At 37.0% G+C, this 27,583-nt stretch overlaps 2 protein-coding genes across 11 annotated transcripts in view; one reads left to right on the top strand and one right to left on the bottom strand.

Annotated features, from left to right (window-relative positions):
- Positions 1-612: 612 nt before the first annotated feature.
- On the bottom strand, positions 613-18,034 carry DCAF17 (DDB1 and CUL4 associated factor 17). Of its 2 annotated transcripts, XM_071562541.1 has the most exons (14): positions 17,532-18,021; positions 16,210-16,313; positions 14,648-14,738; positions 13,674-13,816; positions 12,827-12,905; positions 12,598-12,687; positions 11,270-11,377; positions 10,648-10,753; positions 7,261-7,403; positions 5,777-5,886; positions 5,256-5,343; positions 3,664-3,747; positions 2,098-2,253; positions 613-1,337 (listed from the first exon to the last, which is right to left on the bottom strand). In XM_071562541.1, the coding sequence occupies exons 1-14, from the start codon at positions 17,694-17,696 to the stop codon at positions 1,218-1,220; spliced, it is 1,587 nt and encodes a 528-aa protein (XP_071418642.1). In that variant the 5' UTR covers positions 17,697-18,021; the 3' UTR covers positions 613-1,217. The 2 variants fall into 2 exon arrangements, with proteins under 2 accessions (XP_071418642.1, XP_071418644.1); XM_071562543.1 differs by lacking the exon at positions 613-1,337 and having other exon boundaries at positions 2,165-2,253; positions 5,258-5,343; positions 17,532-18,034.
- A 35-nt stretch (positions 18,035-18,069) lies between these two features.
- METTL8 (methyltransferase 8, tRNA N3-cytidine) overlaps positions 18,070-27,583 on the top strand; it is a 44,102-nt gene continuing 34,588 nt past the window's right edge. For 5 of the 9 annotated variants that reach the window (XM_071562551.1, XM_071562548.1, XM_071562549.1 and 2 more), the window contains exons 1-2: positions 18,376-19,011; positions 23,474-23,629. In XM_071562551.1, the coding sequence (XP_071418652.1) occupies positions 19,010-19,011; positions 23,474-23,629 (158 nt within the window). In that variant the 5' untranslated portion in view covers positions 18,376-19,009. Of the gene's footprint in view, positions 18,240-18,325; positions 18,351-18,375; positions 19,012-23,473; positions 23,630-27,583 lie in introns of those variants that run through there. The other 4 variants (XM_071562544.1, XM_071562545.1, XM_071562547.1 and 1 more) reach the window with 4 other exon arrangements.

Genomic DNA, 27,583 nt, shown 5'->3' with positions numbered 1-27,583 from the left:
CCTAAAACATCCACTGCGCAGGCTGGAAGGGCACACCCACGTGGGGAGAGCCCTGCCCAAATCTCTGTTTGTGAAGCCTGGCCATACAATACACTTTTCCTAAAAACTCACAAAAGAAAATTTTTATCATTTTTCCAAAGTTCTTCACTATTGCATCATCTAGAATGATCCATAGTTAATTAGAAAATCTTGGAGTAAAAGGAGTACTTGAGTTTAGAACTACCACGCTCACGATGAGGGTGGTAGTGGTGAAATTAGATGCTGGTCATCTCCTCCAAAAGCTTCTCTCCTGAGAGCACCTTTGGCTTGAATTTGGAAACACGCTATCACCATGAGGTCTAGAGCCTGTGTTTTGTTGTGGGCGGTTTTTACTTTAAAATGAAAGTTGACATTCTGCAGATTCTGAATATACCACATGGCACTCCTGTATCAGACAGGATGCATGGAGGGATCCAGGGTGAGCAGCTGGGAGTTTTGGCTCAGACTGAACAACTCCTGACTCTTGACATAGGGAGAACAGGAAATTGCTTGGTGTAACATATACCTATATATGTATATATATATATATATATATATATATATGTAAAAATATATTAAAAGATATATTAAAAAGACAGTAAAATACATAATTTATTAATATTTCTCTTTAAATCAACACATACACCACCAGAAAACCTGCATGATTTTATTTTTTGCACAAAACCAAGAGAAGGATTTTGCCTAAGTTGTTTAAAGGTAACACTGCAATTTTCATACTACATATAAAATTTATCCTAAACAATTTTACATACTTTGTTTAATTGACAGTCTATATTAGAGTTGCATAGGTAAAACTACGTAAGACAGATCACAGCAGATGGCAGATAATCAGTAAGTCCAAATCTTTCTCCTTGATGTCCAGTATTTCAATCCTATTGCCGAAGAGAAGCAATAAAAGCTGCATCTAGCATTAATGAGGAACTGCTGAATACATGAAAAGCCATTATGGACTACAGGCAAGTGTACAGTGTTACAAAGGGAAAAAAACCCAAAAGCTCCTGTAGTAGTACAAAATGTTAAGATTAAATCAGAAAAACAGTAGTTGACTATTCCCTATGTATGGAGTCCTTAAATAACATCCAAATTGAAGCTGCTGTAGTTGTTGTTTATGGTTTAAATATATTCAAAAGTTCTCCCTCCTTTTTTACAAAACACTTCATTTTTTCATGGCTTGAACATTAATCCTCTTTTGCACTATCACAGACCATTTGGTAAACATAACAACTGAATCTCCTGTTAGGCTTCTGTTCTATATGTAATACAAGGTCTTTGTCAAAGTAAACTTCATGACTGTAAGTCTGAAATGAGAAAAAAAAAATCAGATTTTAGTTACTATTTCCACAGCTTGCTAATAACCATATCACTTTCCATGAGAAACAAAAAATACTTAACATTGGTGACCTCTATGATCAAAAAAGAATTTTGCATGGGTACAGAGATTGCCCTTCCAGATAAAGACAGAATTTAAAAACTTTGAGAGGTTTCTCACACAGCTGTTTAAGGCATCTACTGCAATTTCATGCATTTAAGATCCCAAGTGTCCTATGCAGTCAATGATAAGAGGTGCAAACGTGCCAGGTATTTCGGACCATCAAAGCTGGATGTCCACCTGAACTTGGACTGTATGAACAGCCCATTCCATCTCTCCAAATATACACACAGGCAAGTCCATGCTTAATTCTATGCATGAGTAGTTCAAGTTAAGCTAGTGAAGTAATTTACAAGTTGTAAAGTTAATCTGATGAAACTAGTCATAAGGTAAGGATTTAAGTTGATAAATACTTCCGAAATACCTAAGGACAATGTTTCCCTCAAATAAAAAAACCCAAACACATCAACCACCACCACAAAAAAAATTTGTAATTTCAAATAATGGAGATTTTCAGGTAAATGAACTACTGTCTGATGGAATACTTAAAATTTTAGAGTTTCTGATTATTATTTTATACAAATCTCATTGCGAAAACTGATTATATATCTGCTTCAAATCTGAACAAAAATGGTAGGTAAATGAGTATGGGGAAAAGACTGTGAACAAAAGACAGGAATTTTCCTCACCACATCCCAGGACTCCCGTAATGGAATACTCTTAAGTAGAATCCCATGTTCATTACAATGAAAGTCAAGGTGAGCTCTTCCATCAGCTCCTATCTGAGTAACTGCCACGGTGGACAGTAAATCCAATTCATCTTCATAATCCACAATTTTGAATGTCTTGGGAAAAACAAAACCTCAAGTTTAGAAATCAAACATAAATTCACATTCTCTTTTACCTAAATTGGATAGTTCTTTTTTCTTTCAGGTGAAAGCAGAATTGGAAAAATTCTAGTTCTTAAGTCTTCTGGTCAGATAAATAAAATTTTGGGAGCCTGATACCCAGCAGGCATCTTTTCCAACATGAGTTGTCCAGTGTATTTCACTGAAATTGCTTAAGCAGGAGAAAAGAAAGTGATATTCTGAAAAATCCTAATGTGCAAGTAGATGTATTTTATATATGATATACAGGAAGTAGAAAACAAGTACTTCCAAAGTGGCAGAAGAAATATATTTAAGCTGTTGAAGCAGACATGTTACAGGCAGCATAGCTTAAAACCTCCACTGGTTTTGAGAGGATATCAGGGTAATTCCATTCACATGAATACCTGTCTGTTCTGTTCAGACCTCTCTGTTGCTCCACAGAGTACATGCCAGTGAAAAACTGAGACCAAATTGTAAAGATTGTGAACTAACTTAATTGCCTTTATTTCACTGTGACATACTCTTTAAATTCAAGCTAGTCTTTGTCTTCCATAATGTAAAAACATCTACTGGAATCACAGGTAGAGTGTAATAACAGGGGAAAAAATAGTGGGCAGACTATTTTTACTATGGTTAAAAGAAAAAGTGGATAGAAATGAATTGCAGACCCTTAAGGGTTATATTGGACTGTGCTGTATATTTACCATAGTAAAATTTATTTCTCAGCAAAAAAGAAATGGTTGCTAGAAATTGATGCATTTCAACAGTTGTGTTTATGTCAATTACAGCTCCAGCTCTACATAGAGAGGTAAAAAATATTCTTCATAACCTCTTGAAAAATCAGCACCAAGGCATGGGATGGTTTCATTCTCAAGAAGCAGTTACTTAAAGTGCTAAATACCTTTTCTTGCAATCTACTCAAAGTAACTAGGAGAGAAAAATCAAGTTTAGAGATACTACATCAAAGACAAAAGGAAGCTAAAGCAGAGGGGAAAAAAGAAGTTTCTTTCATTTCATAAAATGCTTTATAAGAAATGCTTAAAGGAGATATTTGAATGGAGAAAAGAGTAATGGTTTGTCACATTAGTATCTCCTTTCTGTACCACTGAAGTCGTATGGACTTATGATGATATTGTGGGGCATAAGATCAGTTTTTACAAGAATGAGAAAATCCAAAGCTCAAATGTCAAGTAAGGAGAAAAGATGACAGAGAGCATTTGAAGCCATTAGAAGTTAAGAAGACAAAGACAGGCAGAGAAGAGGAACAAAGAACTCAAAGATATACACAGCGACTGGTTACCCACTGCACCTGAAACAAGAGTGACTTCTGGCTAGCTAAGCATCTGATACAATCCATGAAGTGGTCTTACTCACTGCATCACTTACCTCTTGTTCTGGGTCATCATCCAGCAAGTTAAAACGCTTTTTCACCACTCGACCAGAAGCTGTTACTGTAACAGTGTTGTTCACCTTTGGACAAACAGAAAGAAGTGTCTTGAGGCTTCGGAGCATTTTAGTTTTGATCTGTTTGACAATTTCATATATTTTGCTTTTTGACCCTGTTTTAATCTCTCTGACCTTGTTTCACTCATTAGCTATGCATAGCCCTAGTGTCTTCTTTTATGAACTCCGTTATTTTAAGTATTACTGATATTTCCTAATATTCAGAGGTTCTCAGTCCTGCAGAAGTGGCAAAGGTTCTCAGCTACCATAATTTTTAGAAGAGAAGTGACTGGAACTGAGATACTGGAATGACAATTGACACAGCTAAGTCACCAATTTGTTTCTCAAAATTTTACTTGCAGAAAACAGGGTCAGTAGCACTTTAAACCACCACAGCTCCTTCACTGGGCATCATTAACACAAGAAAGGTTCAAAACTGGGTTATCAGTGTTGTAATAGAAGTCAAAAGGAATAGGCACAGCACAAACAGGATTTAAACTCATATTTCTTTGTTCTTACTGTAATAGAAATTATCTAAACAAACCCTGAAAAAGCAGAAAGGCAAGTCAGTAGATGACCTAGCTTTCAGTTCATGAATTCAGTGGAAGACTTATTCCTGAGTTTGTGTAGATTTTTAATACACAAACCTTTCTCCTGCAAAAGCTTCAAAAATTAGTATCGCTGATTTCCAGGCATTTTACAGCACTCAAACTATAAAAACTTGCTTTTAGATAAGACATAACCTTGTCCACTGAAGCAAAGTGACAGTTCCAGGCACCATCAAAAATTTTTATTTCACAAGTGTGCTCTTTTATGACGATAGATTGTCTTAGTGATTTTGTATCACAGAAGACTTCATGATACAACTGAGGTGATTTAAGAGCACCTACCAGTAACTTTAGGTCATCTCCTTACCATTTGATTCTACCTTCCTGCACTCTTCTGATCCACTGATTCTGTTCTGCTCCAGTTCAGCTCACCAAGCACGCAGAAAAACACTCACCTAGTCTATTATTTTAGTGCACTGATCTGGCTCACTAAGGGTCAGATGAATGCCAAACCTGTTACAGGAGAGGGACAGGTGTGCATGGCCAGGAAAAGAAACAGATTTTGGGAGGCAGTGTATTGTCTTTGTTGTCTTATTAACACTTACCCCTAAGTTATGAGAGACTTGAAACACTTCTAGCATTTGAATGATAAACTTACCTGAGCACACCATTATCACTCAGTGGCACCTTCATTTGAAGGAAATCTGTCACCATCTTTTAAGTATGTTTTATATCCATGATACATGTGATATTGCACACCATAAAGAAAGCTGAAAACTAAAGAAAAGACTGGAGGTTTCAGAAATCTATCCTGAATGTGTTACTGTTTTCAGTATTTTTTTCCTACAGCTTAAAGTCCAATAAAGACACAGAATGTCTTTCCATAAATCTTGAATGAAGCCCATAAAACACGGTGGTTACTCATCTATGCAAAACCTCTGTGTATTGCTCAAAATTGTACATTGTGATCTCAGACACTAAACTCACACAGTTTTCTCTGTTAGCTACAATCGTAAAATCTTCTGCAATCTCCATTTGATCTGTATGATTTTTAACTTCCTTAAGCTTCAAGACTCTACAAAGGAAACAGAAATTAAAAAGTCAGTCATGTATTCTAATGTGCCTACTACAACACTTGTATATAATTTTTTTAAAATCAGGTACATTAAAACATCAGAAATAAGTGAAATGGAAATGAATTACTATTGTAATTTATATTTATCAATGAAACTTTAACATTTCTTAAACATTTGAACGTTCTTGAACATCTTGAATGTTCTTGAACATTTTTCATACAAAAATCCAGGCTGCGGCCTCCAGTGCCGACATTTACCACATAAAAATCTGCAATGTTTCTACCACAAGTTCTGATTCTGACAAATTAATAAATTTTACAGTTTATATAGTTTGATGAGCATTTGGGTCTGCAAATTATCAAACTACTGAATTTATGCAGTTATGTAACTTCTGCTCTGATGAAAGTAAGATTTGAAAAAATAGGCTCATACTTTATCAAATTTGGTCCCACGTGGATTATTCTGCCTGACATATCTGGATGGAAATATATCCAGTCAGGTTCAAGTGAACAGCATTTCATATCCTGTATGCCATTTTTTGCCTGAAGAAGAAAAGGAAAGCTTAGAATATTAGTATTTTGAAAGTCTCACAGACCTAACTGAAGAGGAAACCCTGAGCTCCTCACTATATACCTCTGAAAGTTTTTAAGTACTGCTCCTAAACATGATCAGAAAAGATGGCAGTGGAACAATAATAATAACAACAATAATAGTACAATTCAGTTTCAATTCTCAAGATATTCCGTGGAACAGTTTCAACATTTTTAATATGCAATAAACAATGACCTTGTACCTTAGCTAGATATAGTCCCATCTCTCCTGAAACTAAGCAAAATGAAGCTTTAGTCTACGCTCTGCAAACACTTCAACAATTCCTGCAATTTGAGTATCCAAGATATGGGATGTGCCAAGACATGAGAAGAACATTAGCATGAAGTTTGACTTGAGCTTCAAACCTCTGTGCAAATTATTTGTGGAGCATGTAAGCCTGGGATAGCTTGTGATTTTAGCAATCAGATGCAAGCTGGTCAAAAACTTGGGATATTGGCAGTGGCTTTTTGTTGTTAAATTTAGCTGACATTGCTCATTCAAATTTTCAAATAAATGAACCCACATAAAAAATAGATGAGAAAGGCTCATACAAGTTCATTTTAATTAAAATTGATCTTCAACTACAGTCATGAAACAAGTTTTGAAAATAAGTCACAGGAGGGGAATCATTGATTTGATCAGGCTAGCAAAAGAGATAAGGACATTTACAGATGAAACTTATTTATTCAAGAACTCTGAACAGGCCTAGAAGCTGCTTGTATTACAGAATGATCTGCAGGTCAACTCCAGATTCAAAATAAAAGCTGAGATAGGGAGTTCACATGAAAGAATATATGATGTATAGTACATAAAAATAATTAGGAATAGATTAAACTGCTTAATAAAATCTTCCTAGGGATAGAGAGGGATTAAACTGAGCAACGAAATCTTTCTGGGGAGAGAGGGAAGGTACAAATCAAAGATAAACTACAATCATTAAGGAAACTTATTCTGCAATTTCTTAAAACTTAAAATTCTTTAGTCAGTATTTGGTAGGCTGATGCGTCAGAAGTGCATTAAGATGTTACCATGCGAAGAATCAGGGAATGAGCCTTACTTTTCAGTCATGAATACAGTGCTGTGTAGACCTGACAGTGCCACTATTACAGTGGAATGAAGGAAATAAGAAAAGCAGTACTAACTCAGAAGAAAACATTTTACACATGACTCCATGGGACAGCTCATTTGATACTGTCGGTTGATCCCTGCGAAAGCACCACACTAGAAAATATGAGTATTATTACCTCAAATGCTACTCAGGATAAGAGATGAAGACAAACATGATACACATTAATTTCAGAGAAGCTGCTATCTGAATATATTACCAAAGCATTGTCTTTCAGAGAACAAATATGGAAGACTCCTTTATGTTTTTTCTTGTTAGGTGTGATGATATAATGCCAAGGGTAACCTCCAATTTGAAATGCATTCTCCAGAGAAGATGCTTCAAATAGCAAAGGTGGGGTATCTGCAAATATTTGGTAATGTTAACACCATTAGTAGCAGAACAACCATAATTCCATTGATCCTTACAATTCTAAATTCCAGTAAAGCTACTAATTGTTCAGAACTTTGAAGACTGGTGGAAATACAGTGACTGTGACCTTTTTCCCAGCACCAGCTCTGCTCCCTCCCCGAGCATCCACGCACACATCTGCAGCTCCCTGCGCACGGTTTCTGCCTTCTCAGAGCCTGATGCTGAACTCTCTTCTAGTACCTTTGACTTACTTCATTCCAAATGAGCTCAACAGGCAAAGACACAGCAAATAATTAAAATTAATCCGGCTCATCTGATTGAGAAAGGATGTACACATGAACAGATCCAAAGACTATATGAAAAGGGTCATTATTCTCTTGGGGAAAAGAGTGATAAATAGCTGGAAACAGCAAGCAGCACTCTCAAATAACAAAATTAAACACAGAATCTGAATATTCTTTCTCCTTCTGTGTAATACAACAAAATAGTGTGGACCACAATGAACGCAATCTGTAGCTGAGTTCATAAAAATCAATAAAAATATGCACATTTTTGTAATTAATTGCAGGAGTTTTCTAGTTTTCCTTTCAGTTCAGTTGGGATAAATTACAGAGATGTAATATGCCATTCTTACAACTCTTCTGTTTACTAAAATAAGTGAAGCATCTTTGAATGAAATGGACTGTACAGAACCTTACAACTTCTTCCAACCAGCTAAATTAAAGCAATTTCTATAGTTGCTATAACTGAATCAATTTTAGACTGAAGACCAGCTCTAACAGTACAGAGAAAAGCTGGGGGAAAAATTAACAAAATGTGGAGAGAATCTGCACAAGGGGCATTTAAACTGGCAGAATATAAAAACTCAAATGGAATTAGTGTGAGGAGAACAAGGTTCTTATTTGGACTCTTGTGTCCCAAAGGTCTTATCCAAATTTTGACTTGTTCTTATCCTGCTAAGTCTAGATAATTACCCAGTGGTGCTTAGCCAGTGGTGCTAAGATGTCACATGAGATCAGATACTGTTCACAGAGCGATCTCTCTCTTCTTTCTCTGTTGATATTTCCAACATTTAAACTGAACACAATTAGTTCACTATGGAAATTATGTCCTTCCTAAGCTGAAAAGTGACTGTCTTCCAGTTGTCTTTTGGACTAACATATAAGAAATGAGAGATTCTGTACAAGAAGTTATAAAAAACTCAGGCATCTGCTGAAAATGTAGAGACTGTTAAAGATAGAAGCATAAGCTGAGGACCTACATGAAAAATGAATTAAGAAAATTTGTTAACATTTTATCTGACCAACTTTCTAAATAAAGCATGTAGCAATTTTCCTCAAAAATTCTGGTAGCTGGACTAAATAATGCAATTAAGTATGTATATGTATGTTACAGTTAAATAGCATATCAGTCATGAGCACTACAGGCTGCTGATAAAATATGCCTTTCTGTTTATGTTCATTTGGCGAAGATTTGCAAGATCATAGCCACCTAAACCACTGTGATAATTTGACTCTGCTGCCTCAACTCCCACTTTCCTGCTGTGTGTCACTTGCTTTTGTTGCTTAACACCTCCTGTTTTATTATTTGCAAGTTCTTTCCCAAAGTCTTGCCAGTTTTCAATCCAGTTGAGCTTCTTGGTTCACTTCCTTAAAACCCTCCAGACTCATCTAAAAGTTGTAAAGTTGTTTTCTGGCAGCACTAATAAGTATCTGCTCTAAAAAAAAAACAACAAAAAAACAAAACAAAACAAAAACTACAAAGTATCTTCCTCCTTGCTTTTTCATGGAATCACTGTATCCTCCAACAATACATCAAACTACAGTTTTAACTTCTGGACCTTTAGATAGTTACATAATGAAGATTTACAGGTGCTTTTCCATTCCTTCCACAGTGACCAAAATCAAGTTCCTCAGCACTTAACACTTGTAAATGAAGTGATAAGAACATAGTAGCCCATACATGTCCTTTTGGGTACCTCACACCATCAAAACAGAACTGTAACAATGGGCAACCCTTCTAGCAATTTCTGTAGGGAGATGAGTACTAAAGAAAACTGCACACAGTTAAGATACAGTAAATACAAGCCTGAACTCTGGAACAAGACTGTAAGATCTTGCTCACTGAAAGCATTTTGCCATCTCATTCTTAGAAGAAAACAACTCAAAACCCACAGGAATGCAACTATTTGCAAAGAGCAACCATGGCAAACGTGTGTCATGAGTTCAAAACTTCCTAACCACAAATTCTTGAATAAGATTCAAGATCAAAAATGTTTTTCCAGTACACTGCTTTTAAATCTCAAAACTAAAAACTACATTTATCTATAAGCATGTTTTTCACAGGGCCCCTAACATAAAATGGTGGTTTCACAGACTGACACAGGCAGAAAAATGAGGAAAAATTTCCCTTTGCAGATACTGAGACATTGATTATAGCAGTTTTTGATAAAACAATGCATTTTAACTGAAAGCCCTCAATAAAAGCAAGCATTATTTGATATTCATGAAACCAGCTTTTTTTTTTTTTTGGAAGTGCCTCAATTCTGGACTTGTGAGAATGCACTTTTAAAGTAAAAAAAGAAGTTTCAAAGAAAGTCTCAAGCTTTAGAAATTTATTAAGATTCTTAGCACCAAATTCTAATCTCCAATGCACCAACAGAAATCACTGTTTGGTTCCAGAGAAATTATTACATAAAGCAGAACATTTGTAAGTTAATGATTTGAGGCATAAGAATTGTTTTTAATAATTTGTTCTCTTCTCAGGAATTAATTTTATTGAAACTGGCACATTTCTGACAACCTACAATTATCAAAATGCAAGTCATACAAATTGTATTCAGTCTCCTTGAATTTCCTCTACAAGTTAGATTAAAAGCTTTCACATTTTTGCATACATACCATATGCTGTTTCTGGGTGCTACTGACAGCTCTCCCAGCCCCTCCTCTTTGCCAAAAGCAGTTGTGTTTCAGAAATGAGGAAGAGGTTTCCATTTCATACATTGATTATGAGGTTTTTCAGATAGCTTAGTTGCTGTAATAGTTTCCTAGGTTACGTTCCATTCAATTATTATTCCAATTACAAGTAAGATAAAACATATTTTTATTATAATGTAAATCCAAAAATACAGTCAGAGCACAATATGAGCATAGTAATTCCAATTTTCTTGGTGTGAAATAAATAATAAATAATTCATAAAAGCCACCGGCCAAGATAATACAAAGATCATAATTACCTGTTATTTTAATGTTACATGGAAGACCAAACGGATACTTTCCTACAACTCCCACCTGACCATTCCAGTTGAATTCTTGTCCCAAATCAAATGGCTGTTCCATGAACTAAAATGACACAAAAAAATTTAGCTTTACTGATGCATATTTACTTACTGTTTTGTTTTACTGCTCTATTACTACTGCATTCTTCATCTTGTTAGATACTGCTTGAGGTCTTACTTTTGAATTAATGTTTGATTTTTGATTGGAAGGATATAAACTCAAAAGTCTTACTGCAGTTCTGTTTGAGATCAATCTTCCATGCCCACCAGTTTCTGGCCTTAACAATCATCTAAAACTACAGACTAGGTGTGTAAAGAGGAGCACATTTGAGCTAATATTTAAGTAATGCCTCTGAAGTGCCTGTCGGACTCTGTATCTCTTATGTTTTGCCATCTGTAGCTGGTGCAGGTAGCATTTTCTGACAGTGTATCCATTTGCATCTTCTGGCTGTAAATAGATTTAGGCAGGAACTCAATCCTTTGACACATTCCTCATGTACTTATGCAGCATTACATGAATATTTATGATTTGTTGTCCCATCATAGCATGGACTGTATGAAAAATTTTGTATTTCATTACCTGTTCCAAAATGGCCTTGAAGTTATAGAGTCTGACCAGACCCATGCTATACATCACAATCAAGATTCCATTAGAAGCAGCAACATCTGTCACACTGTTACCAAATATCTGGAATAAAAGCAAGCAAAACATATTGTATTACAGAAGAAATAATTAAGACAACACCAAAAGCGACATAATGTCCTTCATTTTGCAGTCACTTTAATTTTTTATTCTGACCAAACCCTATGATTAGTGTTTAAGTTCATGAAGTTTTCTGTAACTCATCTGTTCTGCTGAGTTCCTGTAATACTTTGCACTGCTATAGCACCTGAGGTTAGATTAGTCATACTCTGCAAGCAGATTCTTTCTCTAATCAATTCTCAGTATATCTTCATACCATGTTACCCTTTTACTATCATACATGAATAGATTATATTATGCAGCATGCCACAGGAATGTTAGCAAAACTAGCAACTCAATCTAAAAGTCCTGAAATCCCGATTTCAGATCTTCTGTTCTTTCTTTATCACCAGGGTAAAATACTAGTCTAATCATGGCTCTGTGACAGTGTACACCTGTACTAAAACTACATTATCCAGCTGTCACAGAGTACAGGATCCTCTCTGAATCCAAATTAGACACAGACATGAAAAGCTTTTAATTATGCAGTATTCATTTGTGCCACTGCTTAACACATCACTGAGAAAACCCCACAAACTAATTCTTAACATTTAATGAATAACTCCATGTGACGTTCGTAATTTTTTTACTAGATATGCTTGGAAATGTGGTCTTCATTTCTTTAATCTAACTCACTATGTGAAGAAGCAATTAAACCAGCTTAAACAGGCTTTAAAACAGTTAAAAAAATAAAGAAACCCAAAAGCTGTAAGACTCCTACATCTATCTTAACACTATCAGTGATCTTTGCACTTGACTGATAAAGCAAGACATATTTGTGATAATGGAAGTTTGAAAAATTTGTAACTGCACACTGAATTCAGTCTATTACTAGGAGTGGGTCAGAGGCACATATATCTTTCTTTAAGGAGGTGACATCTACTTTAGGATGCACTAATTCTTATGGTTGCTCTAAGTAAAGGTTAAAGTGCTTCTACATGTCAAAGAGTAACCCAATGACAGAATGCATTTGTATTTCCTCTTCTGGTCATTAGAATTAAGAATCTTTCCCCATTGCCTCTATCAGGCACAAGAACACTACTGCTAATTAATGTTTCAGTTGGTTTTACAAGCTGTATGACTTCTGAAATTCTGAAACAAGTGCCTAAACTAGAACTGTCACAGAACAACAGTACAGATCAACTTTAATAGAGAAATTAAGTTACCTTTTTGTTTATTTCTAGCATTCCAATGAATGAAAGAGGTAAAACTTGGAATACAGCAAGATAAAACAATACAGACTGTTGGATTCCTGCCTGGAAAGGAACAATACTGAATATAGTTATAAATGGTAGGACACCTTGATCTACCCCAATAACAAATGATAATGTCTCCATCTTTGTACTTGGAAACTCTTTTTAATGGATGTAAAAATGAGTTTTTCAACAAACTTACCTGCCGTGCTGCTGCAGGGAGCTTATTCTGAACTGTCTTTGCAACCATTACCTCTTGAGGAGTATCCCAGCACAGATACCTATTCGTGACAAGAAAGGTCTATCTTAATCACTTAAAGCCCATTTATTAGTAAATATATTGTTTCACACAAAATATAATTGACTATAACCAGACTATAACCTGTGCCCAGGCAAACATCAGTATTTGATTCAGAGGATGTGCTCAAGATGTCTGCTCTTTGCAATAATGCAAAACTCATGGAACTAGGAATGGGTTATTTCATACAGAACTGAGAGAAAAATTTGGAAAGCGCTAACATCCACCATATTAATTCTTCTCCTTCCTTTCACAATCACTGCTTTCTTACCCTTCAGCCTAAAGGAAATAATTTCTTCTGGGAAGTGATAAAAGCAGCAGTTTACCACAAGCAGTAACTGCTCTGCTTTAAAAGAGTAAAATGGCTACCCCCTAGAGAAGAATGTTTGCAAGTTCAAAACAGGTCAAACTTCAAATGTATTTTTGTATGTTTGTTGAGGTTTGTTTTACAGCTCTTAGAGGTCCTCTCCTGGTATGTTGCCATCACAATATTAAAGGCTGTAAAGTTGTCAGAGAAAAGCAAATAATAGCCTAGGTTTTGTGGAACTTGATACCAAATTTAAGACCATCATACTTAAGCTGATGAAATTCCCCTACAGGTAAGAGCATGCAGGAGCAGCATTCCAGGTAATGCTCTAGACTAACAAACCTGTAGTCAGTCACAGGGTAATACTAACATAAACATGATTCCCCTTCTCCACTATAGTACTAATGACTGTCAATTATATAAAGCCTAGTTGTTGTTTAATACCTGAAGGATTTGCAACAGGAACCAGCAAGGTACACTTTTTCCAGTACTTCTCCACTATCAGCAGAGAGACGCAGAAGCCAGTTCTGCACGGTCAAGACTATCAGGGAAGATTTATAATCTGACGGACTTGGTAGCATTTCCCCCTACAGAAGAAAAGGTTATTAGATAAATGTTTGTAGCAGGAGGATACATGACATTTTGACAGTCAGAAGAACACAAAACTTAATATACAGCCCTCAAAAACTAAAGGAGGAAAGCAGCCTGCTAATGGCATCACTATCTCTAAGATCATGTCCATGCCTATTAGTCATCTGTCATATAAATCCATGCCAATTAATCATCTATCACATAAATAATCTGTTGTCACACTTCTTGTGAGACAGTTACCTTTTCTAGAAAAGAAACCTTTTAAAAGTTCCTTGCCTTGAAAAAAATCAAGTATAACTGCCTATTGATGTAATTGATACCAGTCTTGAAAATTGTTTAAGGATTGTAAAATAAGACATTCAGTAGTAACTCAACTGTAACTGCTAAGAATGGTATTTACACTGCTTTATCTTCATGCTCCTCCAGGATGGGGCTAATATTTCTAAGCTCTGTGGACACTGGATGGGAGAAAAACTCTTGGTGGCAGAGAGAAATTATGTAATATATTAGAAACAGAACAGTTTTGGGGCAAATTGCTTCAATGGGCCTTCAGTATATCTGCTTTTTGTTTTTGTTAATGTCAACAGATCTGATGAAAACTAAAAGTCCTAGCTATGGTCCTTGCTATTAAAAAAATAAAGAAAAATATAAACAGAATCTATTTTGTAAGGAATTAAGAGTTTGTTGCATAAGCATAAAGGCACCTAACTCAAAAAAACCATTGAGAAAGTACTTTGCAGGGAAAGAGTGCTCTATTCTAAATGTTTCCCCAAAATATATTAATTTAGCATTTTGCACAACAATGCTCTAGTAAAGAGTAATCTTACCAGTGGGCATTCCAATAACAAAGCATCTTCTATTTTTTCTGACTTAGCACACTTTGACTTTTGATAAAGTATTCTTGGTGATTGTGCAATGCTAAGAGGAAAATGATTGATAATCATTAGTCTATTTTTATAGACCACATTCTATCAAGTCATTTCATACAGTTTTATAATTCCTGCCCTCTCCTTAGGCAGGTAGAAATTTAAATACCTTATTTTTGTTCTTTAAATAAAACTGAAACTGCTCACAAAATAAGGCCTAATACACAATAGTTAATAAAATGTAATATTTAAAAGCTAACCTTCTGTATATGTTGCAGTTTTGAGTTCTGGAGTAGGGAGTTCTGTTTATTTTGGTTTTTTAGGTTGGTTGGTTGGGTTTCTTAGTAACAAACTTAATAGTAACATTCTTCATAGTAACATTCTTCATAGTAACAATAGTAACATTCTTCATAGTAACATGTTTTTTATGTTTGTTGTTGTGTTTTTTAGTAACAAACTTAATAGTAACATTCTTACTTCAGTGATATACATTGAAAAGAAAGTGTATTTCAGGGACTGATTATGATCCTGGAACATTCCCCTCAAGTTCTTCCAATGCTGCCTTTCATAAAATAAAGGTGTGGCTTCATATTCAGATATTTTTAAAAAAACTCTACTAACTAAAACAAAAGCTTTGTCCTGTGCACAGTTTTCTCCTCTGGGAGAGGATGAGACAAAGACAAACCTGAAAGATGTTAGACAGGTTAACCCAGTACTGAAAGCATTTGGACAATGTAGGAATACAAGCAGATTTAGACCTCAGCTGTAAGTGATAGATTAATTTAATTACCTCTCAGTGGTTTACACTGACAGAGTAATTTGTCTTCTGTATATCATATGACACTGTCTCAAAACTGCTCTGATCACAACCTCCTCAGCAATGCAGTTCTCCAAGTCCATGCGACTGCCCTCACAGGAGGGACGAGCAAGGACAAGGGCTGGTGCACAGTTCCTGTTCTCTGCCCTGCTGTGTGCTGTCTCCTATCGTGTGCCTCTGCCACTGATGATGGAACAGGAAAGCACGTTAGATCAGGGAACTGATCTGCAAAATACATTAGCAAAACCCAGCACACACTCTGCATGCTGTGTGTTCGCATGAACAATAATTTACTTATTTCATACAGAATTCACATAGTACCAGGCTGGTTGCATAGGCTGATTTTGTGACACACTCTTTAGCACATTGCTAGTTACCAGATTAGAGAACTACTGTTCACTTGGCTTTTCAGTGCCAGATCATAAAATGCTGCTAATCTTCCACGCCTATTCAAGTACTCTGAAAGCTGAAGTTAATACAGCATCAGTTAAGATCAGACTTTCTTTTACCAAAGCATCACATTGGAATACAATGGCATCTAAATATAATTAACAGCTATTTATGCACCTGGTGATTTTTTGTTCCGAGGTGAATTCCACTCAATTCACAGCAGCTATTTCAATGAGTAAAGTTAGCAATATGTCTAACACAGAATCGCAGTCTCAAAACTGTAAGTCAGGGTACCTTATAATTGAAAATGTATTACCTGCTAATACAGCACTGGTAATTGTCCATGTAAATTCTTCCTCTTTCATATGCAATAGGAGATGCGGAATGAGTTGACCAAACATTCTTGAATTTAGTACTTTCCTGAAACACAGGAGTTGTAATATTAATGGCTTTTATAAAAACTTTGCTTCTGGAAAATATTTTACTTGGCACCTGCAGCTTAACAACTTACATTAATTGAAACTTGACCACTGAATACAAAAAAGAGAATCTTGGAGATTTTTAAACCAAACTAAAAGACCTTTCTTAACGAAAATTTGTCTTTTTTAAAACTAAATTAAAATATTTTTTATTACCTATAATGGATGGAAAGAGCGAAGAATCAACTTACTGCAATAAAACTGGCAACTAAACTTTCCTGGGGACTTTTGAAATCAAGGACTAAACTCCCAGAGTTTAAATATGCACAGAATTCTTTTATATGTAATTAATTTGAGTTACTGAACATCTAATTCCATTTTTCTGGTGGGGTTTGGTGGGAGAGGTAGAAAAATGTGGTTATGGTTATTTGCAAAAAGCGCCTGAAATGTTAATGGAATAAAATGCTTACATAAAAATTTCTTGCACGTATTAGCGGTATCAGAAGCTCTATACCATTAACAAAGGTTCCAGTCTTACAAAAAATGTATATATCAGATGTACTTATTTTTATTTCAATAAACCTTGCATGCCCATTGATCTATTATAAATGCACACACTTCAGCTGACTTCCAGTAAGAGTATTTTCAATATAACATAACTGCCAATACCCTTCCCTTTCCAATGTATTTTTATCAACTACTGCATGGCAGCAATAATCGTTTTGATTTAAAAAATACTTCACTTTAGTTTGGAATTGGTTTCATTCCTATTTTTTCTGTACCATCAATTTCACTGACTTGTTAGGGCTATGTTTACCTGAAGATCTCTGCTGATTATCTTACGTGTTTGTGAGAACTCCTGTCAGATTTAACATTGATGCTCTCTGAAGCACTACAAATTTAATATTGGTATTAAATATGAAGTAATCTTAGTGAAATAAAGTTATATAAAATCTCATAAAAGGTTATTTCTAACACATTAGATTTACAGGTGCTTCTGAAGTTTTTGCACAGTGTAATCCTCTCTACATTTCTATGTCTGAAGTAAACTTAACCATTTCTAACTCTCTTTAGTGAAACTTCAGATTTTTTTCTCCCAAGACTTGCTCTCCAGCGTGACCAGGGACTTGTCAAACAGCCGGGCTGGGGACGGACACAGACCCCGACTGAACGCCAGTCCCGCAGGGATCCGGCCAGCGCCGAAACGCTCCGCTGTTACCTGACACATAATCTTTCTGAGGAGTCCGAGGTTCTTCCTGAGGGCGACACCGGCATCCCTGGCATAGAAGCCGTGGGCCCTGCGGGCGAGGAGGCGGCACACGTTGTGCGGGCCGGGGGCGCGGGGGGCGGCCCGGGCTCGGCCGGGGGCGGCCTGCGGGCACATTCCCGGCCGGCGGGGCGGGACCGCCCTCCTGCCCCGCTCCGGGATCGCCCTCCGGCCCCGCTCCAGGCTCGCCCTCCTCCCGCGCTCCAGCTCGCTGTCGGAGGGTCGACCAGCCCCGCAGGGCCCGGGCCCGCGCCGGGTTTCCCTCAAAGCCCCGCCCTGCCCGGCGAGAGGTGAAGCGCAGCGGGAAAGGCCCGAGCGGCCCCTCGCTCCTTGGCTCCCCAGGGACGCAAACCGAGGCCTCCCGCCGCGCCGCGCTGCCCGCGCTTCCCCCACCGCCGCGCCGCGCTCCGCACACGCAGGCAGGAGCAGGGGCTGCGCTGCGCCGCCGCCGCCGTCCCCGTGGCCCGCCGGGTACTGTAGTTTTCAGGGGCAGAATCGCGCGGCGCGCCCGGATTTCGCCTCCCGCCCCGGGCTGGAGCGCCGCGTGGTGTCCGCAGGCGGCGGGCGGAGCGGGGCCGGCCCCGGGGCGGGGGCGCTGGGCGCTGGCGGGGCAGAGCGCGGAGGAGCGGGCCGGAGGGAGGGAGCGTTGCGCGGGGCGCGGTGAGAGCCGCCCGCCCGCCCGCCGGGACCCGCGGGGCCGCCGCGCTGCGGGGAGCGCTCGGCGTGCGAGGCCTGCTGGGGGGGGAGCTATACCCGTTTGTTTTGCTTTTCGTAAGAGCAGGAAACTTTTGTAAGCGACCGCTAGTTAAGCAGAACAGAGGACTGGTATCTTCTTTCTTTAGCAGCGGGGCGCTGTTAGCGTGAGGGCCGGTGGCACCGGCCACGGACCCTTTTGGCTACGGCAGGGTGGGATGGATGGATGGATGCATGGATGGAAGATTAAGGGATTTGTTTCTTTAAAACTCACAGATCCATAGCTACTCCTTAAGATGTATGACACTTCATTTTTGTATTTTTAGAGCCACATCCCAAAACTTGTCACAGTCATCAATTGCTACTTGCCAGCAGAGTAATTGAAGTCTGCAGAAAACTTGCCCTGCTTGCCAGAGGCCGGGCGCCCACGTGGGTAATGCGGAAGTTGATGATCTTTTGTGTGTTTCCGTGTCTCTTCTTCAGGATCTCTGATGGAACATTGAATCTTCACTGATACTGTAAGCAAAGAGAGAGGCCTTTAGTTGTCTGGTGCTTTGCAGTTCTTTGTGAAGTGAGCTAATGCACAAACACGGTGGTTGCAGTCGCTCCCTCAAAAGACCTGGGCAGGACAGTAAGAGCTACTGCCCGATGGATCTGCACCATTGCCAGTGACTTCAGAGCTGGCAGGGCAGGCTGCAGCTAAGCAAAGGCCACAGGGACATCAGAGGCTTGCAGGAATGTAAGTGAACAAGGTTCTTCAATATACATTGTAAACAGGCATAAAAATGATGTTGTTTGTATCCCGGTTCTCATGATCTTTAATAAAAGGAAAACATAGTTTGTGTAGACACAAATCATCTTTTGCTAGACAATACAATTTAAGGTTCAATACTTTGTAGAAAGCAGGATTAAAACAATTTAAGTCATTGCATTTGGAGGTTTGGATGTATCTTCACTGTGCAGATATATGTATGTATACAGATACATAAAGTCTCCACAGCTCCTTTTTTTTTACCTTTTCTATTTCCTCCTTTCTTTGTAAGTAGCAGCCAGCAGAGGGTGTGCAGAGTAACGAGGAACAATTCTGCGGTGATTCAAGTAAATGTTTTCAGTAAATCAGCAGGGTTTATCCCCACCTTCTCTTTCCCTCTACAGCTGTAGAAACAATTTTCTCTTTCCTAGACTATTTTTGACAGGCTACCTGGCAGCTGGTGTGTAAGAACAGGCACTTCTCACTCAACATTTGTGTTCATGTGTTTGAAATCATATCTTGTGGTGTTGGTTGGTTTGTTTTTAGCTGCTTTGTTTTTTAACCCGTGCTAGCTGTGTTGTCTGTATAGAAGTCAGAATAAATCAAAATAATTCTTCTTTTGTTTTCCTTTTCCCCTTGGGAGTGAGTGCTCTGCAGCAGTTTTACTGGAGTTGGTGTATGCCTACAGGGAGGTTTGCATCATTCCTGGTTATTATGCACAAGAAAAAAAAACAGTTGAAAATTTTAGATCTGCTGAGTTTGAAAAGTTGTGAAATATCCTATTGTTTGAAATGTGCATAATTTTTTGGAAGTATATAATTGAAAAACTAATCATGAAGCCTCAAGAGGGCATGATTAGTCACTTGGTAAAATAGAATAGCATTAAGCATTCAGTTGATGAATGTCTGGTTGACAGTAAAGTCGCCCCCATCCCCCTGGATTTGAAATATTAAGAAATATTAATATGTATGCATTTTAAAAATAACCGTTGGTAATTCATAGTTACCTTTTCTGTTACCATTATCTTGATTTTTTCCCCTCCCTTTGTGTTCATGATTGCCACTTGCGTCTGTTTTGTGTGAGGTATTTTGAATTTTGGTAGTATTGGATGGTTATAAAATAGATCAGCAATGCTTTACAGGAGACTGTTGGGGATTAGTGGTCAAGTGTCTGGATAAGCTTTTAGGTGCCAAGCAGAAGTGACTATGTGAAGTTAATTGTTTCTGGAATACTTTTCTGTCTAGGAATGTAACATAGGATGCACATGCTGTTCCTAATATAGGCTATTTTTTTCTTCATAACACACTACATGTAGGCTTAGTGATTGGAGAGGGAAGAAATTGTTAAATTTGTAGTTGTAGATCAGTCAAATGTGAAAATATTTTCATCTAATAAATTCATTAAGTGAGGTTCTTGGACAGAAATAACAGGTTATTTATCATTTTGATTTGTTTTTTTCTTTTTTCCTCTGACATCTCCCTCAGAACTGATACTTTTAAAGGATTTTACTCACCAATGATATGGTTTATGTATGTTTTGGGGTGTAATTCACTATAAAAAAATTAGAATTGTTCATTTCTCCTATATCTTTAATTTTTCCTCTGTGGGTGTGACTGCTCAGTGGTTTTAATGCCAACATCAATTAGAAATGTGTTATTTCAGGTCTAGCTAGCAGTAGGTGTTTATATGTTATTCTGCATGCCCACCTTCGAAAAGCTGTAGTAAAGGTGCTGTGTTAGCTTGTTTCAAGAGGGGAGAAGTTTTAAGGCTATTTCATGAAATTTCTCAACTCAGCTGGGGACCAGATCTGTACTTGTAACAATGACAGAATTGCAAAGGATAAAAGGCAGTATTCCACAGAGAAAAAAAGCCTCTTCCATATTGCTTTTCAGCATGGTTATCAAGTGCATTGTTTCTTGAAAGTGGGGTTTTTTTCTGTAAAACTGTTATGCTGCCACAAAATTTAGCCTCTTTTAATGTAATTCTGTTTCATGTTAATTTCTGTAAAAATGAAGTCTGAATTGCTTTGATTAATAATCAAACTGTAGCTCTGAACAAGGAAATAACTCCTAATTGCTTGAGACAACATTTCTTGCTGTAATGTCTCTAGGGTATGATCATCTTACCTGATGAAGAGAAAGGGTGTTTGCATGTTTCATTAACAACAATCAATTAGAGAAACAATTGAGCAATGGCACACTTCTTAAAATGTAATTTAGGCTTCGAAGTAGTTTAGATGCTTTTTGGACTTCTAGTAGCAAAGTTGTCCACTAACCTCATGAACATGGATCACTTTTGTCTCAGGGATACATGTTCATGTCTCCAAGGGGTTCGTTCATGCTTAACACTGGATGCAACAGTAAATTTAACTTCCCCATCTACCTCACTCTCCTTGCATTTTCAGAATTTATCAGCTAAAATTGTTCAATTACCACTCAAAGGATTACATTTTCATAGAAAGAGTTGCATATCTGGATTTCACTGATGCAACATCATCTTAGTCATCTGACTATAATTGCCATCTGTGCATCTTTTCATGTTCTTATTGAGATATGTAGAAAGCCAAGAATTATGTGACTAGCCCAGCAGCTGAATCATATTTTATGGTGAATGTCAACGCTGGCACAGGAAATGCAAAATACCAACTCAGGTCTTTTTGAATGATTGAAGGAGGAAGAGGATTTGGAAACAGTTTGCAATGTCATAATGGGATCTTTATCCAGGCATTTCTATAATTTAATAATAGTAATTTTAGATCAGATTGTGGTTTGGGGTTTTGGAGGATTTTCTATTTGTTTTTGTTTTCAAGAACATTGCCTTTATGTAAATTACACATTTTGCAGAAATTGTCATGTCTTAATATTCATGTCTCATAATAATTATTTCATTATATCCCATATATGTTAATAATTATGCATTGAGTTATAAAAATGCATGCATATTTTCAAATACGATACATGAACAATTTGTAGTAATTGAAGTATAAACTGAAAATGTTTTTAGTTGCTGAGCCACACTGAAGAAAAAAAAGCCATAATAAACTCAGTAACATTGGGAGAAGTTTTGGTTTTTTAATAGGACTAAATGTTCTATTTTCAGTGTATGGGAATGCCCCCATGTCCTGGGAGCATTGCAGTCTCAGCAGCCAGAATTAACAATGTTTTTATTTGGCATTGACAACCATAAGGCAAACTTCATTTTATTTAATCTTTGACAAATAAAAAGAAATTTTAACCCTTTTTCATCTTTTTTTTTCTGTAGGCTTAAAATGAATAAACAGTGCCCTTTTTATGCATGACATTCAAGAGTACACCTTAAATTAGGACTTGTTTATTTAAGTGATTCTTTTGCCAGTCTTTTATTGATGTATACAAATTAATAATTTTTGATTCACAGTACAAGACTTGTGATCAAATAATACTATTTTCCTCAAGATAAAAATCTTTTTTTTTGTAACCAATTTGCACAGAATGTTTTCTAGTATTATCTTGTGCCTATTCTTTTGTAACTACTTTTTCTATTTCCAGTGCATAAAATTTGTATGTGTGGTTTTTACAGAAGCAGCACTCAAAAAAAAAAGGCAGAAAAGATAGGACTAAAAATGATTTTTAAAGTCTTGCAGAGCATTTGAAGGAAAAAAGAACAAAGGCACAACAGGGTAAAAGTAGTAGTAGGAGGGGTATTTCATTTTACTCATCTCATAGAGAGCCTACATTAATGAGAATATGCAAGAACAAAACAAACAAAAAAACCACCAAAGAAAAAATGCTGATATTACCTGCACACACTAGTTATCATTCATTACAAGTAAAATAAAATATAGCTGTATAAGACAGAATTATACATATAATAGAAAAATCTCAATCACTTTCTAATTTGCATAAGTAGAAATTTAACTTGTAAGACCATTTCAAAGAGGGCACTAAATAGGGATCAGGAATTTTGGAAGACTTTCTGGTGTATAATGTTTACACTTTAAAAAAATCTTTCATTTGTTATTTAAAAGCATAAAACCACAGTCACAGTTCTAGAATGAAATCTTAGGAAGACAATTAGTGGGGTGAAAAACATCAGTCTTGATGACAGTGTGTACCTTCTAGAACAAATGGTTTCTTTACTGATCATTTCTTGCTTGTCTTTATAAAGGTACAATGTCGAACTTGGGTTATTGTTTTATTGTTTATTTATTTTCTTTCCCCGGTTTGACAGGACTTTGAAATGATACCAGATAATTTTTTCTTCAGTTGGTTTCATTCCAGTAGCCTACTTTGGGATTATTTGGACTTTCAGCACATTGGAGGGATGTTGCTGTTTTCTCAAAAGCATTTAAATTGATATTTTAGTAAATTATTGATACTGATACTGGTGCTTGGTTATTTGACCTGTTTCTCATGTAAATGACATAAAAAAGTTAAAGCAAAACTGTAATTTAAGTTAAATGTGTTTTCAGGTCTCTGAACAAAATGAATTTCATTACAAGGCTTTCTGCTTTACGTCTGAGGAAAAGCAAGTTGCAGCACAGGCACCAAAGTAACCGGCGACCAGCTGTTCCACTGGGATCACGGATTTTAACTGACCCTTCTAAGGTCTTTGAGCATAACATGTGGTGAGATGTTCCTTCAAGGCTGATTTTCATATAATTTTGTATACTGCTTACTATGATGAGTGATGTGTGTGTAAAATAATGTACTGCCAAAAAAGACATGCGAAGGTAGCACTAGAGAGAATTTGAGATTGTCACAACTAATCCGGCAGCTACGGGTTCTCAGTGGCTTACATAAAAAGCTGCTGAGCAAGTAGTTAGTCAAGGAATGAAATGCAAAATATTGTTACAGATCAATAATTAATTAGGAGACAGAAAGTGTAGCAGTGAGATAGTCTATGTTATTTACAATGGCAGAAGGGTGTCTGTTAGGTACAATAATGTTACATACTGGAGAAGTACCCTTGTCTAATTACCACCACTTTGAAAGGAACAACACGTAAATCACTTGTATTCTTCTAAAAGTGTCCTCCAGATGTTACAGATAATTCAGCAGAGATTTCTATCCAGTGTGCAATTATCAGAAAAAGTAAATTTAATCTTAACATAAATAAGTGATGTAATAGCAGAGGAGACATCAATATTTAAATGTTAACAAGAATAAGAGTTGTCCTGATTTGCAACAGTGCATCTCCATCTCTAAAAGGTAATTTTGTAGTTAATGGTCACTCAAAAAGAGTAAGAATGCTAGTCAACACAGTGGGAAAAACTAGGCTGAAAAGGCTGAGATTTTTGCCTGCGGAATGGAGATGAATACAAAACAGTATGTGTTATAGGAAGTGTTAGGAGGATAGAAGAATATCTCAATCTATTTAGAAAGTAGAAGAATATCTACCTAAGATATTGAAAAAACCAGGAAGTTCTATTGCTGTAGTTCATAACTTAAAACCAAAAAATATTTGATGAAAAGTGGGGAATTTAGAAGCTATACAAGAAATTACTTTCTACATAATTTTTCAATGGATTTTTTAATTCTGTCACCATTTTTAATAGCAAGGATTTAGCAAAATTAGACAAAGAGACTGGATGTGGCTAATAATAATGAATGCATAACGTAATATAGAAGTAACTGATGACAAGTTTCAGGCGTTAAGCTCATGTCATTGAAGTAATCTACAGTTCTTATAGTTTCCTCAGAGGTGTCCTCTGCTGTCAGAGAAGTTACTGGATGAGCTTTTATTCTGAAATGAAATTTCGACTTGCTGTTTTGTTTTTTTAAATTACTTTTCTTCTTAGTAGTACATGTTATTTGATATTGGTCCATTTTGCTTTTTAACCTAAATTATTTCAAAATATTCTCTAATTCTGATGAATAAAAAGGTCTTAAGAATATGACACAGAAAATTTTGTCTTCTGGTTAACAAACTAGTGTCTTTGTTACTCATTTTAGTCTCTAAATTTGGGCTTAACTCATTAGTTAACTAAATCTGTCACCTGTTGGTGTTTTCTAAACTAAGGGTCCGCAAGCCATGGCCCTTTAAGGCCAAAGTTGGAGTTAACTATACTTCTGTACATTCCTTGGCTGATTATTGTGTTAAGAGTGTGAAGTTTATCTCTTGTTTCATAAATCTATATGCAGTGTAGTTCTTTAGCTTATTCCAGGCTTAGTGCTTCATGCTAGGTGGAAAAATCCTTTACTTGTGTGAATGTTTATTCAAATGTAGGCTATGTAGTCAAGGTAGGAAAAGATATTAAGAAAAAGGCTGCCCTTTTTCTGTAACATTGTATCTCAATGAAATTAATATTTGTCTGTGGGGTTTTTTTGTTTGTGGGGCTTTTTGTTTTGATTTGTTTTGTTTTAAATTTTTTCCGAAAAACTGGCCATGTGTAGCTTCAATTTTTCCTTCTAGCCTTTGGTGACAGTCTGTTGAGAGTTTTCAAACTATGATGCGGGTGGTTGGGAAGGATTGTGAAAATGGGAGTGAAAGAAACAGTGTTGTTCAGAAAATGGATCTGCAGATGAATCCATGAGGCTCAGAAGGGAAAACAGGTGAAACTGAGTTGAAGCAGAGGTGCACGGAAGTTGTGATGATCTAAATCAAGAACCAAATTATGAAGTGGGGGTAGGTCTTTGGATCTGAGCCTCACTGAACTGTGGGTTTCACTGGTTCTCACTAGGGAGGTAAGAGGGATTAGGATGAGTGGTAGTGCTAAGTAGATTATGCAGGGTGAGCATAAGGTATTCATCTTCTCTAACATTGATGTATGATGTCCCTTTGTTTTCCACTCATCGTCATGTTTGGTACTTCATACTTTGGTATTCTTTTTTGTCTGTGTGTGAATTGGCAGAGAGCCAAGAGCTGCTAGCATTGTTGAGCAAATTAAATTTGGGAACTAATGCTTTAGATATTTGCTGGGTGCTTTTATGTCATTTTGAGAGAGAAGTAATGAATGATGCCAAACATTGGAGCAAAAAATGCCTGCTTCCATTCAGGTTAGTAATTGGCATAGTTTTCACATTATCACAGAGATAATTAAACCCTATGTTAGCAAACAAGTTAGTGGAAAAGGACTAAGTTGAATAAGCCGAACTGAAAGCAGCATTGTTTGAGCTCATATCAGACCTACTCATGTTAACAGCTCCTGGTGTGGTTAAAATGGATAGCTTGCTTTGCTACTGTCAGTGTTCAGCTTAAAACTCTTTCGTATTTAAACACTTCTGTGCTTAGGGATTCTCCTGCCAGCTTGTATTGCCTTATTTGAAACATACAAACTATATAAATAGTTTGCATAAGAACTATGCTGTGTCCCCTCTTTTGTAGATTTTGTCATGTTGTTTCAGATGTACCATATAGAAATTTCTAGGAAAGAGCCAAACTATCTTTCTTCAGCTTTATGAATTTCCAAGGAAGGCTAAAAGGGAAGAAAAATGTTGTTGTTGAAGATGGAGGGTTTCAGGCACCTATAGTACTGTTATAGTACTGTGTGTAAAGCCCTTAAGGGCTCTGACAGGCATACAGTATTTGATTGAAATTGGTCAGCTAAAGATTATACCACAGCAAGTCATCTCCCAGAAGCGTTGCCTGTGTATTATTGCCCTCTGAATTGTCCTTGGTTTCAGCTGGCTGGAATAGGCAGGATCAAAAACGGTGATAGCAGTCTTTCCAAGAGAATGGCTGCCTAGTACTGCTTTGGTCATTCAGCTTATTCTACTGCAGCAGGTCTGTCAGAGCCGTGACACTGCACAGGAACATTTGGTATATGAACAAATGCAGGAAGGGCAGGGGCAACCTGCTGGGGACAAGAATGAGAAATATTTCAGTAGAGGTGTGGAAATCAAGTCTGAGACAAGCAGAAAAATACATACCAATTGCTCTCCCACAAGTAACAAAAGAGGAACGGTAAAGGTCTAAGAATTAAGTTACCTATATGTCACCAAGTACAGAACAGGAAGATGCTCGTTAGCTTTTCAAGAAAATCAACTGTTTTCAAGTTGGCACCTTGTCTCTTTTCCCATAGTAACCAATGGAATTTTAGTCATAGGCTTTCAGTTAGTTGATTTCAGTAGGATTAGGATCTAATAGATTACTTGAATTGTATTATCTACTTTAATCTGTTCAGACTGGATGATTTGGAGGGATAGCTGATTGGCTTTTAAAAATGGCCAGCAGCACATTTTTGGGCACTCTACATTGTGGCCTGATCCAAACACAAAATCTGCAGGGAAGGCATTTTAGTCATCAGTGTCAGATCTGGGCTTGGTTCTGTGACCATTTAATGGATTAACATCACATTTAGTTAACCACTTTACACAAATATAGAGGGTATAGACTTTGGAACCATTTTAGCATTGCTTGTCTTTTCTTATGAATGTCTCATTCCTTTTTCCAAGTGTTACCTGTCTCTATTACCCAAATAAATAAAATCCTGTTCATCAATTCCACTGGTTCCACTTGAGTAGGTGGATTCTGCTCTCTGTTTCAGGAACAGCTGATTTCTTTGCTAAATGACCTTAGTTCTTCATCATAAACACTGGTAATGTGAGAAGTTTCTTGCATTAGGGTGTTTGTTGGTAGG

The sequence above is a fragment of the Pithys albifrons genome, chromosome 8 (genome assembly GCF_047495875.1).
Source record: "Pithys albifrons albifrons isolate INPA30051 chromosome 8, PitAlb_v1, whole genome shotgun sequence".
Lineage (NCBI taxonomy): Eukaryota > Metazoa > Chordata > Aves > Passeriformes > Thamnophilidae > Pithys > Pithys albifrons.
Note: the sequence above shows the minus strand (reverse complement) of the source record. Positions and strands in the feature narration are given on the sequence as shown.

Bases quoted from the DNA above. Each gene is read 5' to 3' on its own strand.
- DCAF17 (XM_071562541.1), bottom strand. From the start codon at position 17,696: ATGTGCCCGCAGGCCGCCCCCGGCCGAGCCCGGGCCGCCCCCCGCGCC. The intron at 12,906-13,673 runs GTATTAAACAAC...TGTCACGAATAG, and splicing joins TCCTGTTGCAAATCCTTCAG to GTATCTGTGCTGGGATACTC. The intron at 12,688-12,826 runs GTAAGTTTGTTG...GTTCCTTTCCAG, and splicing joins TCCCTGCAGCAGCACGGCAG to GCAGGAATCCAACAGTCTGT.